The following is a 19,958-nucleotide window of genomic DNA, read 5'->3' on the forward strand; positions in this document are numbered from 1 at the left end:
CTCTTTATTTTTACATAATTTTGAAGTTCTGAAGTTTCATTGGAAAAATGACTATGATAGATATTTTTTCCTTCCAGTGCTCTAAAGATGTCATTATGTTGTCTCTTGACTTGTATGGTTAACTTAAAGATGACAGTAGTCATTCTTATTGTTCCCTGTATGTAATGTCTTTTTTCCCTCTGACTTTATAAGACTTTTTTCTTTACTACTGTTTTTTTTTTAGCAATTTGATTAAGATGTACTTTGGAATGATATGTGTTGTATTTATCTCGCTTGGGGTTTTTGAGCATCTTGGATCTTTGAGTTTATATTTTCTGTCAAATTTGACAAAAATGTGACAATTATTTCATCAAATTTTTTTCTGCTCAATCTCTGTCACTTCTCCCTTTAGGTCTCAGATTACATATATATGGTATGTGTTAGTTTGATTTATAGACCCCAGTGTACTCCAATTTAGACATGTCCTTAATCTATATCCCTGTGGATCTGAACCCACTGTAAACAGGGCCTTTTGAAGATGTTGTTTTTAGGTAAGATGTGTCCAAGTGAATCAGGGTGGTTCTTAATCTCAATTACTGGAGGTCTTATAAGAGAATGCCCTAGGGAGAAGCCAGAAGTCAGCAGGAACCCAGAAGAAGAAAGAGAGGATATCTCCATGTGACAGGAAAGCCAGGGAACCCAAGGATTGTTGGCCAACCAGAACACTGTCAACCCTAGGCAGAAGCAAGCCTTCCAGCCTCTGAAACCATGAGACACTAAATTGCCTTTGCTTAAGCCAACCCATTGTGTGGTATTTCTCATAGCAACCTGGCAACCAAAGGCATGATGAGTTACTTCTTAATCTTCTTCAGGTCACAAGAAGCTTTTTTTGTTAAACCTCTTTTCTCGCTGTGCTTCAATATAGGTAGTTTCTATTGCTCTGTTTTCAGGTCTAACAATCTTTTCTTCCACAACATCTAGTCTGCTATTGACGCCATCCACTGAAATTGTCATTTCAGGTATTATATTTTTCAGCTATTATTTTTTTCATATTTTTCATGTCTTTTTTTTCCTGCCTTCATATTTTCCTTTAAATCCTTAAATATAGTCATAAGAACTTTTAAAGTCCATGTCTGCTAATTCCATCATCCCTGTTATTTCTGGGTCTGTGTCTATTTATTGATTTCTCTCTAATGGGCCCTCACAGTTTTGCTTGTTCTCTTGTCTCATGTTTTTTAATATGCTAAAATATCTTGGATGCAATTAAGAGCATAGGGACCTGTTCTTGTGAGGCAATTAATTTACCTTATCCTTTCAAGGCTTGTTTCAAAAGCTTTATTAGGGCAAGTCTATAGTAACTTTTACTTTAGAACTAGAGTGGCCCTACTCCTAAGACACAGGCTATCAACTGAGTACCCAGGGTGTTTACAAGGTCTCTTCACTTTGGTTGGTGGAAAATACCATGTCTTCAAGCCCTGTGCAAGCACCAGTAGTTGTTCAACTCATGGCTTCCAGAACTTATTCTTTGTCTTGCCTCATTGAGTCTTGCCCTGTATATGCACAGCTTGGCATTCAAACAAAATCTCAAGAGCACTCCAGTGAAGATTGCTGGAACATCTTTTCTTCTAAGCTCCCTGCTCTCTAGTGCTCTACCCGGCAAGTTCCAGCTACCTCAGTAGTCTTCTTGATCTCCTTCTCTGCTGCCTCATCTCAGAGAAATTGTCTTGGTCTCCTAAGGATCTACCTCTCCAAGCTGAAGTATGGAAAGTGCCTCTGGTGAAAAAGTTGGAGTGATTATGGGTTTTAGATTGTTTTCCTTCTCTCTGGGATCATAATCCTGCACTGCCCATCATCCAGCATTTGAATGCAGTCCTTCAAAAGTTTTTCAGCTTTATAGTTGCAGTAAGAAGGCTAATCTGTTAGCACTACTCCATCCTGGCCAAGAGAATTCTGTCACAGGATTTCTAGTCATTGTTCCATGAAACTAGCATCAAGTGCAGCTGATGAAGTCTAGCACTAGATTAATTTATGTTCCTTTTTTGGTCACTTTTTTTTCTATTGGAAACTTTTGAGATATTCTCTTTATCCTTTATGTTTAGAAATTTTCCTTCTCTTTATATCCTGTGATTTCTATTATTAGAGCTGCTACTAGATGGATGTTGAACTTAACCTTGATTGATAGGCTATGTTTCTTCATTTTTTAGTTCTTGTTTTTGCTTTTTTGTTCTGCATAATGGGAAAATTTGTCAACCTAATTTTTCAGTTGAAAAAAATTTCCTTCTTTCCATCTAGACCTGCTTTTCTGAGTGCCCCCTACTGAATGTACCGCTTTTTTCTTTATTAAAGCAGCTCTGCTCATCTTTGCTAGCCTTTACCTGACAATAAAATTCATACTGAAATTTTTTGGCTTCTGTGTGACTTCACACTCTCCTGATTTTCTTCCCTTTGGTCCTAGGCTTCTTCAACTTTCACCAGCTCCTACATGTTCTCTACTGTCCTTTACATGTTGTAGTTCCTAAGAGCTCGGTCTTGGGCTCTCTTACATCCACGCTATCTTATTCACTTGCCTTGCTTAAACTGTATCTATGTTACAAATACCAAATTTGTGTTTCTGTCCCAGGCTACTCTTCTAACCTCTAGGCATATACTTGATTAATTTTCTTCGTCTCTCAAGTCTCACCTTAAAGCTAATTTCCCCACATTTGCCCCTTAGTTCCTAGTAAATACCTCTCTCAAAGCACCCTATGCTTTCCATTCTTAGACTTGTAACAATGTGTAATTATATGTTTATTTGTATGGTTATTTGTCTAATATGTTTCTTCCCTACTGGGCTGTAAGCTAGCTGCTAGGAAATATTCATAGTGATATTTGCTGTACCTAGCAGATTTCTTGGTGTGAGTTAAGTGATCTTTGTATGTTTATAGAGGAAAGGTTTAAAATACTAACTTTTCTGGAATATTTGCATTTAGTAAGGCATTCCTTAGAAAAGAATAACTCTAATGGCTGAATTTAAGACATAGGTAGGAGAAATATCTTTGTTTCTCAAATCCCATTAGCTAAACAGTTGTCTTCAAGTACAGCTAAGAGTTGGGAGCTCACTAATTTAAGGTGAGATTTAAATCAAAGATCCCTTATAGACTCTAAACCCTAGAGCCAGTCTTTTAAATTTGTACAATGATCTCTGAGCCAAAAGATTTTAAGTCACAGGTACTGAATTGATATGTTGATACATCAAAATCCCTAACTGTGTATTTTGGGTAACTGATAGATTAGACACATCAGTTCATTTAATTATATCAGAAGATACCTCTTTCAGGGGTGATTGGTTCTGTCATTCCTGTGTGTGTTTTATATAGCTGAGTATGGTATTTAGCTGTACTAGATGGCTTGGTGATCTAAAAGGGGAAAAGAAACTGTGAAATTACACATAAAGAAACGTTGAAATTGTACGTGTCCTCAGCCCAGTTCCTGGCTTCTAGCTCTGTTTCTTAGTCTCATGTTCTTAGCTTAAATCATTTTGTGAAACTATAGATTTGAGGAAATAGAAGAGATTCAGGAAGGTCAAAAGTGAACTCAGTTCTCCTTTAGGTCTCACTAGTGTTTAGAGAAAATGTACCTAGAAGTGGGCAGTCTTTTACAGTGGCTGCAGTTCCTTTAAGGTTAATGGCCCTTTTCTTGTCTTTCTCTCACTCTCATCTAGCATGAATTCTAGAAGATCCCACTGATGATTTGGAGGAAGCAAGTAGAATTGTGATGGGGATAGTCATCAGCCTTCTGGGTAAACAGTCACCAGCCCAGTTGGTTTAATATTTTACAAAGCTGCCTCAAGGCCATAGATTCATTAAAACCCTATGTATTTACTTAAAGGGTGACTTTTTTTTTTTTTTCCAAATGTGTATACAAAGAAGAATATTTGGGGAGCTTTTCTGTTTTTTAAGAACTGATGCCACACACAATTCTAAAATAAAGCAGTGGTATACAAATATTGCAGAACCATACAGACAAGATATATATTTTTAAGTCTGGAAGATAGTTATCAAATTTTAAAATCCCAGTAATTGAGAGGTTAAATTCAAGATTGCATCTCATCATTCCCTTCCCTGTGCAGTGCCAGCCCCCCACCAGGTACATACTCACATGTAGCCTTCCTACTTGAACAGACACTTTTGTTAACTAGGGTATTTGCATAATCGTGTCAGAGGTTTTATGGAAGAGTGTTTGGAAGTATAGACAGTTCCATGATTTTGCTCCCAGTGGGGAAAAAGTCTTAGTTATATACAGAAGCTTTTACAAAGTGGAATGTGCCCTTTGGGGATAGCAAAAAACCAAGTTTGATTATGTAATTTTTCTACTTTCATTGTAAAATGTCCTAGGCAAGAAGTACAAAGTAAAACTAGCAAAAGGCTTTCCTCTCATTAAGGATTTAGTTTCATTCAAATAAATAACTTTTTGTTTATTTTAATATTGAAATAAGTAATTAAAAATATAAACTGTACTTAATATACTCTTCAAAATGCTACTGGATTTCAGTTTTTTGAATAGTGATATCAAATATGACTGTTCTTTTCTCAGAGCCCTCAGAATAAAGTTCATCTAGGCAATATCTTATTTTGTTTCTTTGAATCTGCTGTGTTTGTCTACTTCAGTGAAATTTTACTTTGCTCCTTTGAATTTAGAGCCCCCCAAGGTGAAAGCTCCAATGAGAAAAGTCAGCCTTTTCTTTTAGGAATTGCCAGACTTAATTTCCTCTTCTTTTTTCTTGATATATCAGGCATTTTTAAAAATTAATTTATTTATTAATTTAAAAAATTAAGAACAAACAACACATCATTCCGTTCTACATATATAATCAGTAATTCTCAATATCATCACATAGTTGCATATTCATCATTTCTTAGAACATTTGCACCAATTCAGAAAAAGAAATAGAAAGACAACAGAAAAAGAAATAAAACGATAACAGAGGAAAAAGAAAAAAGATTATACATACCATACCCCTTACGCCTCACTTTCATTTATCACTAGCATTTCAAACTAAATTTATTTTAATATTTTTCCCCCTATTATTTATTGTTATTCCATATGTTCTACTTGTCTGTTGACATGGTAGATAAAAGGAGCATCAGACACAAGGTTTTCACAATCACACAGTCACATTGTGAAAGCTTTATCATTATTCAGTCATCATCAAGAAACATGGCTACTGGAACACAGCTCTACATTTTCAGGCAATTCCCTCCAGCCTCTCCACTACATGTTGAATAATAAGGTGATAACTGCTTAATGTGTAAGAATAACCTCCAGGATAACCTCTTGACTCTGGAATCTCTCAGCCATTAACACTTTGTCTCATTTCACTCTTCCCCCTTTTGGTTGAGAAGGTTTTCTCTGTCCCTTGATGCTGAGTCTCAGCTCATTCTAGGATTTTTCTCAATCCCTTGATGATGAGTCTCAGCTCATTCCAGGATTTCTGTCCCACGTTGCCAGGAAGATTCACACCCCTGTGAATAGACGGGGAGGCTGGTGAGTCTGCTTGTTGTGTTGGCTGGAGAGAGAGTCCACATCTGAGCAACAAAAGAGGTTCTCTTGAGCGTGACCCTTAGGCCTAAATTTTAAGTAGACTTGACCTATCCTTTGTGGGGTTAAGTTTCATATGAACAAACCCCAAGACTGGGAACTCAGCCTATAGCTTTGGTTGCCCACACTGCTTGTGAGAATATCAAGAATTCAGCTTGGGGAAGTTGAATTTCTCCCCATTCTCACCATTCCCCGAAGGGGGCTTTGCAAATACTTTTCCACTCACTGATCGAATCGCTCTGGGATTCATTGGGATATCACTCTGGACAAACCAACAAAGTCTCATGTCCTACCTGAGATTCCAAGTACTTATGGTGTTCAAACTATCTACATAAGTTATATTAGGAAATGCAGTAGTCAAAATATAAATTTTGTACCACATAAACATTTTTTGCTTTAGTCTCACACATAAGGTGACATTTTAAAATATTAATTACCATCTATTTTCAGCACCTTGCAATAATGACATTCCTTTGTTCTTTTTCATGCACAAGCATTTTTAAAATTTGTACATTTAGTCACTATCATTATACACTCTAGGCATTCCTAGATTATACTATCTCAGTCTTTAACATCTATCTTTCTTTCTGATTTCATTTATGCCCCCACCCCTCCTCCCTCTATCATTCTCACATTCAGCTTCATTCAGTGTTTTAACATAATTGTATTACAGTTAGGTAATAATGTGCTGTCCATTTCTGAGTTTTTATATTCAGTCTTGTTGCACAATCTGTATCCCTTCAGCTCCAATTACCCAATACTTGCCCTATTTCTATCTCCTGATGGTCTCTGTTACCAAGAAATATTCCAAGTTTGTTCACTAATGTCAGTTCATATCAGTGAGACCATACAGTATTTGTCCTTTTGTTTCTGGCTAATCACACTCAGCATAATGTCTTTAAGGTCCATTCATGTTGTTACATACTTCATAACTTTATTCTCTCTTACAGCTGCATAATATTCCACTTATGTATATGCCATAGTTTGTTTAGCCAACCGTCTGTTATGGACATTTTGGCTGCTTCTGTCTCTTGGTAATTGTAAATAATGTTGCTATAAACATTGGTGTGCAAATGTACGTTTGTGTCCTTGCCCTCATGTCCTTTGAGTAGAGACAGCATATAGATGGGTCCTCTTTTGTAATCCATTCTGCCAGTTTATGTCTTTTGATTGGGGAGTTTAATGCCTTAACATTCAGTGTTATTACTGCATGGGTAGTACTTTCTTCTGCTATTTTGCCTTCTGGATTTTATATGTCATCTCTAATTTTCCTTCTTTTTACCTTTACAATATAGTCTTCCTTTCTACCCTCTTCTCCACACCTCTCTCTTCTGTCTTCATATCTGTCTCTAGTGCTCCCTTTAGTATTTCTTACAGAGCTGGTCTCTTGTTTTATGTATGTTTCCATGTAAAATGCCTTTAAAACTATGGTTAGTTCATCAACATTGAACTCATAGCCAATAGCACTATAACATACACCCAAATACATGTGTATTTTCTCTAAAAGACATTCCTCACAGCCTCCTTATATTTAGGACCCCTAGACAACCCTTCAGCACTGCACTTGGGGGTTATTTTAAAAGTGAAATTGCCAAAAAAAAAAAAAAAAAGAAAAATGTGGTGCTAAACATCCCACTAAAAGGACACTTGTTTACAACCTGAAAACTGAAACAAGAAGGCAGAGCATTGCCTTGTTTGACCGGGATTGTGTAGGTTGGGTGATGGCAGATTTTTTACACATCTATGAATGACTGCAAAATTACAACAAGAATTGATTTGGGGATTATAAATAAATTTTAGCGAGTAAGTGAATTCACAATATGAAATCCCAAATCATGGGGATTGAGTGTTCTTTGTAGTTAATATGGATATTAACCCTACTTGGTTCCAAATTCTCTTTCATGGAGGAATGAGGAAATTTGGCTTTCATGCTTATCTTCAGTCTTGTTTTGCTTGCTGAGTCTTGTGCAGAATCATGGTTTTATAGATTCTTTAAACTGTTCTAGGTATTCTATTTCATCCTGAATTATAGCTGAAAAACTGACTAAATTGTATGGCATCTTGGAATTTTTGTTCAAAAAAGGAAATAATAGAAAATCTACCTGGTTTTAAAATAAAGGACATCAATGCCCATCATGAAACTATATTTTCTCTGAATAAGTTATTTAGAATTAAAACTGGTTTGGCAGTCAACTTTAAACTTCTGTGTTGTGGACAGATTGGGATGAAATATCACTTCTGCATTGATGGTATAAAATATGGCTTTGTAAACATGTTTGTGATTTCCCAAGGAGACTTTTGATAAACTAAGTGATGGCAGTTGTGAATGTTCTTATCCAATGAGTTACTAAAGCCTGATAATATTAATATTTTGATAACTTCTTTCTGAAACAGCAATTTAGGATATCGTTCAGAGTTGACATTTTTTCTTATTAGAGCTGTTGTGGGTTTATAGAAAAATCACGCAGAAAGTATACAGTTGCGTTATAACACCCCTTCTCACATGCAGTTTTCTTAACCTTTTTCATTGGTGTGGTACTTCTGTTACAGTTGATGAAACAATTATTGTAATCATGCTGTTACCTTTAGCCCACTGTTTACATTAGGGTTCACTCTTTGTGTTGTACAGGCCTATGATTTGTTTGTGTGTGTGTGTGTATGGTAACTTATATACAACCTAAATTTCCCTGAGTTGACTGTTTTTTAATGTAATGAAAGCCTAGGCCAGGAGGATTTCATAGGAAAAAAAGGTTGGTTTTTCAATTATGAGAACACTTTTCCTCAGACTTTTTTTTTTTACATGTGTGAATTTAGAAGGCTGAATTGAATTTGTTCATTTAACTTATTTAACGAGTTTCTGCTATGTGCTCTATGCTAGAAACTGGAGCTACAATATGAAGAAGACTCAGTTCTTGCTATTGAGGAGCTCCCAGTTAAGAGGGGTTGGTTTTCACTACTCTAGCGAAAGTTCCGTGATAGGTGTAGGATGCTTTGGGAATACTCAAGAAGAGCATTGGTCCCCGTCTTTGAGGAATTGATACCTAAGCTGCAATATAAAGGAAGAGCAAAATTGACTAAGTGAAGATCAAGGAAGGGGAGCCACAGAGTGAAAGGTGTATGTGTTGGGGGACCTGGGTAGACAGAAAAGAGTTTTGTAGCAAAAGACACCATATACAAACATGGAGGTATGAAAAGGTGTGACAAACTGGACCCTGAAGTGTGAATGAAAGGCTTGTTCTCAAACTGTGGTACCCAGACCAGCAGACTCAGCATTACCTGAGAACTTGTTAGAAATGCAAATTGTTAAGTCCCACCCCAGTTCTGCTATGGGAGTGGGACCAGAACTCAGTGCTTTCACATGACTTCCAGGTGATTCTGATCTTTGCTTAAGTATGGGAATTATCAAGATAGAGGAGAGTGAGGGATAGAGCTAGAAAGGAAGCAACTGCCAAATTGTGAGGGACTTTTGCTATCTTGTGTTTTGACTTTTATCCTGGGGGCTTTGGGAGCGCTACTGGAGGATTTTTGTTAGGGAATAACCTGATGAAATTTTCATTCTAAGCAAAACCTTCCATTTGCAGTGCAGTGAATGCATTGGATGGGGATAAGACTGAGTCTGAAAGAGTGGTTTGGAGACTGTTCTAACTAACCCAGGCAAAACATAATCATGTCCAGAACTATGGTGGTAGTAATGGGGATGAAGAGAATTGCAGAAATATTTCCATTTGTAGGACTTGATTTGAAGGGTGAGGGAAAGGGCAGTGAAAAATGTTTTAATTTGGATACCCAGGAAGTTCAAAGTATCATTCAATAAGATAGGGAATATGATAGGAAAAAGGAGTTTGGGTTAGAAGATGGTAACTTTTGCCTTAGGCATGTTGAATTCATGGTGCCTGTCTGGGAGAGTACTTAATGGTCGGGAGCATGGGTCCTGAAGTCAGTCCCTCTCTGAACCTTTGTATCCTTTTCTGTAGCATGGGGATGATAATACTATTTACCTATAAAGTTGTTGTAAGGTTAAATTAAAAAAATGCATGGTAACTGTCTAGCATGCATGGTAGTAAACACTAAGTTTTAGCTGTTGTTGTCATCTTCCTAGTACGGATGCCTGGGGCTCAGGACAGATCTGGGCTAGACATAGAGACATGAAAGTCATCAGTGTAAGTGTGGTAGTTGAAGCCTTGGGAGTGGATGTGTAGCATACATAGATTGTAGCTGGAGAAGAGGGTCTCAGGCAGAGCTCTGAGCATTTAAGGGATGGGCAGAAAAACTAACTTGTCAAAGGAATTAAGGAGGATACTAAGAGGTAGGAAAGAAACCAGGAGACGGAGATGCAACAGAATCCTAGGGAAGTAAAAAATTTTAATAAGGAGGATGTGTGGTCAACAGTATTAGATATAACTGAGATTAAAAATATGATATGGCTGAAAATATTCCTTTGGTTTATCAACCAAGAGGTTATTGCTAGCTTTCCTTGGCAAAGCCGTTTCAGTGGAGTAATGTGGACCGAAGCCAGACTACAGAGAGTTAATGAGCGAGTGAGGTAGTGAAACTACTCTTTTAGCAAGATGGACAGCAGCGGAGGAGAGAAAGGGCTATGGAGTCAAAGGAGAGTCTGTTTTTTTGTTGTTGTTGTTTGTTTGTTTGTTTTAAGAAAGGCTTGAACATGTTTAAATGAAGTAATCCACTGCAGAAGAGGCTTAAAAGAGGAAGGAGGAGGCTAGTGAATAGAGAGCGGTTGCAGAGGATGGAATCCGATATCAAATGGAACCATAGAGGATGATGATGATGTGGGCATTTTTTCTACTTTAGCTAGAGGGAAGGAAGGAAATATGGTGAGGAAGCAGGTAAATGCCCCGTGCAGTAATAGAAAACAGGCTGCTCTTACTTGATGGCCTCTGTATTTTCACTCTAACTTTAAATTAAGCTAAGTAAGAATGTTGAGTAGGAAAGCCTTTATTTCACTTCAGCTTCTCTGAGTAAGGTAAAATAATTGAAATTGAACTGAATTTTTAATGGCAATTATGAATCTAAAAACATAGAGAAGCACATTTGTTCTACATTATTTCCACCTGCTTTTGGAATAGTTTTATTCAATATTAGTTTTGACAGTTGCTTAAAATAACGTTTAAGACTAAAACAGACCTGTCATACTTCAGCAATTTTCTCTAAATGTTTCCTGTAATAAGCATGAAGGCTGGGGAGTAAAGGGAGGAAGGGCATTTTAGTAATTACTGAATTGATAAACTGTGCTCTCATTCAACTGTTGACTTGCTTAGATTATGCCATCTTTGCTTTTTAGATTTTTTTCCCAACAGTCCTGTTGTTCCCCAGACCTCTAGATTTTAGTCAGATCTAGAGGTCCTCATCCTTTTTGGAATGAATGAATGATCCCCAGATTTGAGGGTAGGAAAACAACTGTTGGTTATGATAGCTCACTTACATTTTTGAATTTTGAATTGGTTAAACTCAGGCAAAGTTAGGTTTGTTGCACTCTTAACCTGGGAACAAAAGGTAATATTCATGTGCATTTATTGATCCAACTGTCTTTATTTAGATGGTGCTGGTGCCTGCTCCACAGTTAAGGAGTGGTTTGTGTACTCAGGGAACCCACTGAAGCATCCGGATCTGGTTAAGCCTCTTCAGATGGACATTCCAGGTACAGCAGCCTTTATTTAAATAAAAACACTGATCTACTTATTGTGTATTATAAGTCCAAAAAGGATCAGTTAGGGAAACATTTTTTCCAGAATTACATATTCACTAATTTTCATTTCAAACCTTAGCCTAAGATGAATATGTTTATCTAGTATTAAAAACAAGCAAACAAACAAAAAAAAACAAAGGACATTGTAGCGGATTTATCCTGAACAAGTCTGCTGTTCTGCTTTGCTCTTATTTTATACCTCCACTCCCTCCTCAAGGTCCTTACCAATGGAAAGAGAAGAAAAAAACGTCAGAGGACCCATGCCCCAAACATCAGAATTTACATGGGTTTGAGCTCGTTGCTGCTGTATACCCAGAACCTGAAACCTGGTTGGCACTCAGCAAATATCCATTGAATTAACAAAATTGGGGTCTTGGTATTCTGCTAGAATCAACTTTTATCCTCTCCATACTACTGAGAGTGTATTTTGATGAGTTCTGGAGCTGAAGGAGAGATAAAAGAGAACTACTTAAACTGGAAAAACAAGTTTTATTTTCATTAAAGCATCAAGGGAGGAAACGAAAAACAAAGTTCACCTAAAAAGTTGGCAGCGTTTCTTCTTAAGAGTTCTTAGGATTTGAAAAAGGCCAAGAATTTATGACTGTAAGGAATAATTTTCTACATATAGATAATTTTAAAAGAAAAGGATGAATTTTAGAGTTTATTTTTAGTGCCCCTTTTTCGTTCTTTAAAGAAACAAGTATTTTTCTAAAATTTTGATACTCCATTTTTATGTGTTAAATTCTCTCATGCCATTATTGTTTTCCATCACATGAGTCTGTAATTTACCAAATAAGGATTTTGAATACTGCAAAGTGTTTTTTTTAATAAATGGAATTGTATTGGGAGAGAGTTGAAAAAAGTTATTATAGGGAATGGTTCTTTTTTTGTGTGTCGATCGAGAGACTCAAACAAAAAAAGTAGTTGTCACACAAATAAGATGCATTGACATTTATTTTTACAGCAAGAAGTGTTTTTAAACGATAGCCAAAGTAATTTTCAAAAATATAATGTATGAAATTTCTACCTTAAAATATCTTTCTAAAAGTAATATAGAAAAGCATTATTATCGTTCTCTTCATGGTTTGAGTTAAAGGGAATATTTGACTATCCATCAAGTCGTCAATTAATTTTTAAGATCACTCCATATAAAAATGTTTTAGTAAGCTCTAGATGTGGCATAATTATCAGAGATACTACTGCTGGTTTATGAAAACATTCTATTTGGCCTTAATAGAACTGCAGAGCTTGTACATTACAACACTACATCAAACACATCACAGAACTCTGCTTCTGGAATGAACTTTGAAAGACAGGCATCTTTCATTTCTAATAAACTAAAAATGTGATTTTGAATTTTTATTGCAGATGATTTAGATGAATAAATCTCATTGTTTTTGCTTATGTTAATGATATAAATGACAATATTTTAAAATTTAAATATTTTTCTCTGTCCATGAAGAAAGATGCCTAATGGTTTTAAAACTAAAATAGAAGCTCAAGCATCCTATTTCCTGTTATAAATATTCTCCATTGCTGAAAAAAAAATCACTATTGAAAACAACAGAATACAGCTGATGGATGCTCTGCTTCTACCTTTGTCAGGAGCATCTGAAACCTGCGTGCTGGATATTATTGTTGCATAACTAGTCATTTGTTTCCAAGAAGTAGTTGTTTCCAAGGGGTCATCCTAGAGTTCAGCATTACCATCAGCATACCCATTTCTGCTTTTACATGTACTTCTGAGAGCATTTTAGTTAGGTTGATCTCATAAATGCTAAATTTTTCAATGAGTTTCCCAATATAGTAGCTAGAAATGTTACTTCTTTTTTTGACTCTTTCCTCTAACAGCACATATGATTTAGCATTTGCCTTCTTGAATGGTAGAGATAAAAGAAATCACAGATCTTTTTTCTTTTTATTTCAGGTAGCTTACTTATGTGCATAGATTCCCATCTGTGTGCACCATCCTTTTATAAATAGATAGTGTGTATATGAGATATACATACACACACAAATTCACATGAATATTACATTTTATTTATCTTACGATAGATCATGAACGATTATGTTTCCGATAACACAAGAAAGGTACGCTTTGAAATTTAGCTTTATTTATCCAAACACAACTCCTAAAGAATCCTTGTGTTGTATATATGCTTGTTTATTTACTCTCAACACACATGGGCCCCACCTCTCACCCTTCTTCCCACTGTATTAACATTCTGCATTCCATGGGAATGAATGGATCGAACAAAAGGCTATTTGAAATAGCCTTTTCTATCTTTAGAAATTGAAAATGCTTCTCTAAACAAAATACAGGTGATTTTTTTTTCTCTTCTTGTCATTTCTTAGTTATCACAATATATCCTTCTTTTAGAAGTCTAGGAAAGCTAATTTCACACATGTAATTGGTAATTTATCTATCTAGAATGATATTTTTTAAGTGTTGTTTCATTTAAGAAACAGGAAGTAAACTTAGTATTTCTTGGCTGCATGAGGGCATTTGACTCACCAGAAACGTGCAGAGTATCTAAAGAGACTTATTTTATAAAAATGAAACGAGGTGAAGTGATATATTTCACACAAAAAAAGTTACTACATTTTATTCATTCATTCTGTCATTTACTAGTAAACAATTTTAGTGACGTTTTCTTGGTCCAGTTTCCACTTACATATACTGTTGAAGGTTTTCATCCTGACACTTGATGTGTACAGGACAATGAAATCTTGTCAAATCTTAATGGCTTTCTAAGGTGTCCGTGAATGGTGAATAGAGGTTTAAAGTCACCAACTGTTAAATGTATGCATGCATATGCAATTGGCACCCATAGAATGTGTATTCCATGGATGCTAGCATTGCTGCCAGACTCTAAAATTACCTAGCCTGACCATCATGTATTAAGAGTAGTGAGTCTTACATCTCAATAGTGATTTTTCTTCCATTTGTAAAATATAGTTTGAAGCTTTGTCAAATAAATGGATTACAAATACACATTAGAGTCATAAGCCAAGGATTCAGTCTTGCATTAAATATTTTTATAGCCACGTTAACTAAAGTTTGAATGTATTAGATAGCAGTGTAACAATGTCATTTTGCAAACATATTATACAACTCATCCATGTTGATGTAGAGTTTAATGTAGAGAGATGTTAATACACTCTATTTATACCTGATTGAACTTTTTTGCTAGTTGTAAATAGGTTATTGAAGTTTGTCACTTCACTGGAAAGGAAAGATTTAAATTAAATATGAGTAGCCAGTGTTTTTAGTTTTATTTTCTTTTGGCCAGAGATGCTCTACCAACTGAGAATCCTAAATAAATAATCATTTTTAAAATTAAATTTACGAATTAAAACCTTCACTGTCATCAGTGAAGGATAAGATCTTTGCAGGTTAATTCTAGAAGTTTTACTCTCTCAATCTGAGTGTGAACACAAGTCAGACAGCTTTATGATTTTTCTTCCCCTAGGAATATGCAATAAAAATAGCCATAAGATAATGGTAAAATCCAGCTATTGAAATACTTATTTCCATATAAAAAGCATATAGAAATACCATGGCTTAAAGTCTAAGAGTGTCTTTATTCACTTGTGTTTATAGCTGTAAAAACATTAATGGGGCAATTGATTTATAACTCATGAGGCACGTCTAGCAACCCTCCACCCAGGGGTTGAGTCCTTCAAGCATCTCTTAAGACAGTCCTCAGAGTTGTCCATCATAGAGATGACCCCCTTCTTCCCTCCCTTCTGCTTGGTCCTCTGGGGGTCTGTCCACCCTGAAAAAGCCCTTAGGCTGCCTTGTCCATCTATCCACACAGATACTTTTACCAAATTAGATTATTGAGTTTGAAGCTGATGCATTTTAGATGCAGTGCTAGTGAGTGATCTAGAGACCAGATTGCTTGTTTAGTCCTCTAGATTATTGTTTGAAATATTTCATATGCCCATGGAACTTCTGGGTGAAATGAAATGGCCACATTTGATCTTTTTTTGGCAGAGCCTATCTTTTCCCACGGCTCATATAGGTGGGGGGTGGGGGGGTGGGGGGTGGAATCTCTTCCACACCATCTAGTTTGAGAGTTTGAGAATTTGAACTTCTCTTCTCAGAGCTCATCTGCCTTCCAATTCTGATTTAAAATATGTTTATTTTAAGCTGAAATAACTTGAAATTTATTTTACATTTGGTAGTCTCAGACCTCTTAGGTTATCACACCTGTAAAGCTAAAAAACATTTTTCTTAGAGTAAGTTTATCAATAGAATAGAACTAATCCAAATGGTTCTTCAAAGAAATTCACATCCTTTCCTGATTAAAATGGTGATGACAATTATTGCCAGTGATTGGAGATCTATTAACTGAGATCCAAATCCCTGTGTAGAGGAGAAACTAGCATTTGATAGCGTGACATTTTATTGCCTTTAGAAAAAGAACCAATCTTGTAATTAAGATCTATATAGAGAGTCACTGAGGACCTCCATGTATTCTGGAAATGTATTTGCTTTTAGCATAAAAAAGACAATCTCAGAATATACTATCTTCTCTTAAAAACAAGTCATTCAAGTTGTGGGATGTGCAAGGGTAGTTCAATGGTAGAATTCTTTCCTGCCATGTGGGAAACCTGTGTTCAATTCCTGGCCCATGCACTTACCAAACAAACAAAGCAAACAAACGAAAAACAGCAAAAATTCAGCAAATGGTGCTGTAATAAGGCAATGCTCACATGGAAAAAGAATGAAATATGACCCCTGCCATACAGCATCCAAAAAAATCAAAAAAACAACTCATTCAAGTTCTGGAGAACTTGTCTTATCTCCTAAATGAATATAAAAATAGGCATTCAATAAATTTTTCTTGACTAAATAATTATTGATTAAATTTAGGATTAAGATTCTTCAGCATAAAGGGACTTGTCTGGGCATGGGTTTTCAAATTCATAGTTTTCTATAATCCATTTTTGTCGTTAGCCATTCTGAAGAATCTTTTATTATTATTGACAACTTACTTTTTTTGGTCTGGATAAATGTTTCTTAGCCTTTTTGTTAAAGAATATTCTTTAAAGGAATGTTATTTAAACTTTACCTCCATGAGAATAATCTGGAAGACTTGTTAAAACACAGGATGCTGAACCCCAGCCCTAGAATTCCTGGTTCAGTAGGTTTTGGGTTTCCTCCATAAAAATATGGAGGAATCCATATTTTTAACCAGTTCCCAGATGATACTGATGCTGCTAGTCTGATAAAAGATTTGGTGAAAAGAAAACTAAAATCTATCAATTCTGTAAGTCAGCAGCTTTTTAAATTTTTAGCTATATTGTTATCACTACATACAGAGGATCTCTGAAAGTTGAAGATTGAAATTGTTCCTTCAGTTTGTATTTATTGACTGCCTACAGTTCCAAGTACTTTGCTCCTTCCTGAGTAAGCCATGCCCCGCAAAGAGGCCACACTTTGAAATAGTATCAGTTTCCATCTCATTGAATCTTACCACCATCCATCTAATTCCAGAAGCCTTAAATCTAGGAGTCTTGCTCAGTATATCTGATCTTTTACCATATCCTGTCTTTATTTCCTCCTAATCACCTCTTAGATCCATCTATTTTTCAGCTCCTCTTTTTCCGAGCCTCGTGTAATACTTGTTAGTTCTTTCCATATCCCATTTTATGTTCCTCTACTCCATTTTCCATTGCAGCCAAAAACACATACTTGATTTCAGCATTACCTTTAGCTCTTCAATTTCTTCCCATTGCTCATAAGGTAAAGACCTTTTCCTAGACCTTCTCTCTTCCTTCTTCATCTTAATTCCTACTCTTTCTTCAGATCTCAGATCAAATACTTCCCCTGCCATGTGACCCCCCCAGATAATTTAAGTCCTCCATTATATGCTCTCAGAGTACTTTTATTATAAGTACAGTTAGTAATTATGTATTGATGTGATTGTTTGTGTCTATTTCATTCCCTGTTGTATCTCTCGCACCTACTATGATGCCTGATAATTATTCAAAAATATGCTGAATGGATGATTGATTAATGTTCATATAGATGGCGAAGAGGATGGAAAACAGGAAAGATTTTATAATATACCCATTGCTGCCTCCTCCTTATCCTAGAAGAAATCTCCTTTATCCGACAAAGCCCTGCCCAATGTTCCTACCCAACTCTTTCATGGAAACTCCCTTAGTACTTCCTGCCCCAGTTAGTTTGTTACTTTCTTTGAACTTCAGTATTCCTCTAATCAAACCTTTGTTGCTCTTGTATTACAATTTGTGTGCATGACCTTCTCCTTCCAAAGCAGGGTCTGCTCATATTTCATACGGGGCTATTAATTAACTAGCAGAGCACCTAGAGTTGTAGACATTCAATAAATTGAATTAATGACTTTTTTCAATTCTCAGCCTTCAGAAAATTTTATATATAGCTGTGGTAATATTAGTGGGGGGAAGAAGGTGGAAAACAACAGAATTCATTGGTTTTGTTTTTCTCTCATATCCTTTACTATAGATAGATACTTGGAAATATCTTACTTGAATATCTAAACCCATTTTACACAGTTTTGTTCCTTTTGGAAATGAATAACAGGTATTCATTAGCACTGTCATTTTGTTTGCTGGTTTCATATGAAGTTACTCATTCAGAAAATCCCTCATTTAGCATTCTGCTACACTTGGTTCTAAATATATTTTATGAATCTCCATTTTTTTGTACTAAACTTTAATGTAAACAAATAAAGCACGAAGTAAAATCTCTTCATTGTCACCTCTATGCACTCTATGATAGAGACCTAACTTTTCAGATTATGTTCATAAATGTTTCATATGCATTGAAAGAAAGAACTAGAAACTATATTTCAAAATATGGTTATATCTAGGTAATGAAATTATTTTCTTCTTTATGCTTCTCTATTTTTCTAAATTTTGTATAGTGCAGCTGACTTTTTAGTGAGAGCAAATGCTTTTTCAAGATTTTATTTAGAAGATTTGAAATAACTGAGATCCATGTTCATCATTTACCGTAGATCAGAGGTTAGCAATTTTTTCCTGTTTAAGAGTCGGATAATATTTATTTCTGGCTTTGCAGGCCAGACTTTACAGGCCATAGAGTTCTGTCACAACTATTGAACTCTTTTGTAGCATAAAAGTATCAGCCATAGATGATACATTAAATGAATAAGCATGTCAGTGTTCCAATAAAACTTTATTTATGAACATTGAAATTAGAATTTCATATAATTTTCATGTGTGATAGTATTTTAGTTTTGATTTTTTTTTCAACTGTTTAAAAATGTACAAACCCTTCTCAGTTTGCCGTCTGTATGAAAATAGGTAGCAAGCTAGATACAGCCCATGAGCTGTAGTTTGCTGATTACTTTCCTGAAAGTGTGTTTCTGAGAAGTACAGCTGATACTTGTTATTAATTATCTTGTAATCATATCTCTACTGTTACCAAGTTTTTCTTTTTTCCCTGTTATCGTCAGTGTATTTTTCTCTCAATTGAAAAATGAAGTTTTTGTGTGTTTTTTTCCCTGAAATAAATAATGATAAGGGTTCTTTTTTTTGGGGGGGTGGGGTTGAAGAGAACACTAGCTATTAAGAAATTAAAGTGACTTTTACTGAGTTCTTTCACTTCTGGTAGTAGGGAAAATACACCACTGAGAATATTAAATAACAGTGTAAGTAATGAAAGAAAAAAAAGAAATATTTCCCTTTTTTTGAGTCATTAAATTCTGATACCATCTGGTTAGTAGGTTTTGTTTCTTTAATAAACACATGAAACATTTATATCCTAGCCATCCTTGCACTTTAGTCATATGTTATAGCCAAGTGGTACTAACAGAAACTCACAGCTGCTACTAATAAGGGCAGATGTGTCATCCATTACAGATTAATCTGCCCTATCATAAAACTGGCACCTTTCTGTTTGTTCAATAAGCAAGAGCAAAATTGTGCTCCTGTGGCTACAGCTCTGTATGTCTTCATTAACTCTTGCCACAGCCACTCAAGTGTTTTGGCACAGTGTTTGTTTTGTCAGTGATTTAAGTAAATGAGGAAAGGGTTTTTCTTTTCTTTCGGTTTAAATAATTTAAACATATATAGAAATGAAACACTAAAAATGATATTTTTAAAATTCTTATTTGTTTAATAGTTGTAGAGAAGTGCTTTCCAGAGTGTGGGGTCTGCAGACTACTAACATCAAAATCTTCTGGTTTGTTAGTTTTAGTACAGAATCCCAGGCACAATCACTAACTTCAGAAATCCGAATCTCTGGATAGAGAATCCAGGAAAATGAGTGTTTTACAATCTCTGAAGCTGATTTTTATGCACACCAAAGTCTGAAACACCAGTTTAGGGAGATGAGAGCAAGCTAAGCCATGTACCCTCACCACAATTATCTCAGTGCAGCAGCACTTTGCTATATCTTTGAATCAGTGCATTTGGAATATATGCTGAAAAGCATTCTTGGCAAGATAATGTGCAGCTCGAATAGGAACAGAACCCCCTGATTTTGCTCAAAACATAGTCATTAAAAAGAATATTTTCAATGAAATATATATTATGTCTAAACCTAATTATGTCTAAGCAAGCTTTAGGGTTTTTTTTTTTTAATAAAAAATCTCTATTCATGTTTATTTTCTAGTTCCTTTAAGTTTGAAGTCCTAAGTATGTCAGGAAGGGAAGAGATTTGTTTTCTTTTATTGTA

General features: G+C 35.5%; 1 protein-coding gene across 20 annotated transcripts in view; it reads left to right on the forward strand.

Annotated features, from left to right (window-relative positions):
- Positions 1-19,958, forward strand: part of FAM120B (family with sequence similarity 120 member B) — a 203,219-nt gene that overhangs the window by 48,333 nt on the left and 134,928 nt on the right. For all 20 annotated transcript variants that reach the window (XR_013174402.1, XM_077157957.1, XM_077157954.1 and 17 more), the window contains one exon: positions 11,114-11,215. Coding sequence is in view for 19 of the 20 variants with exons in the window: in XM_077157957.1 (XP_077014072.1) it covers positions 11,114-11,215 (102 nt within the window). In the remaining variant the exon portion in view is untranslated. The remainder of the gene's footprint in view (positions 1-11,113; positions 11,216-19,958) is intronic.

The sequence above is a fragment of the Tamandua tetradactyla genome, chromosome 4 (assembly GCF_023851605.1).
Source record: "Tamandua tetradactyla isolate mTamTet1 chromosome 4, mTamTet1.pri, whole genome shotgun sequence".
Classification (NCBI taxonomy): domain Eukaryota; kingdom Metazoa; phylum Chordata; class Mammalia; order Pilosa; family Myrmecophagidae; genus Tamandua; species Tamandua tetradactyla.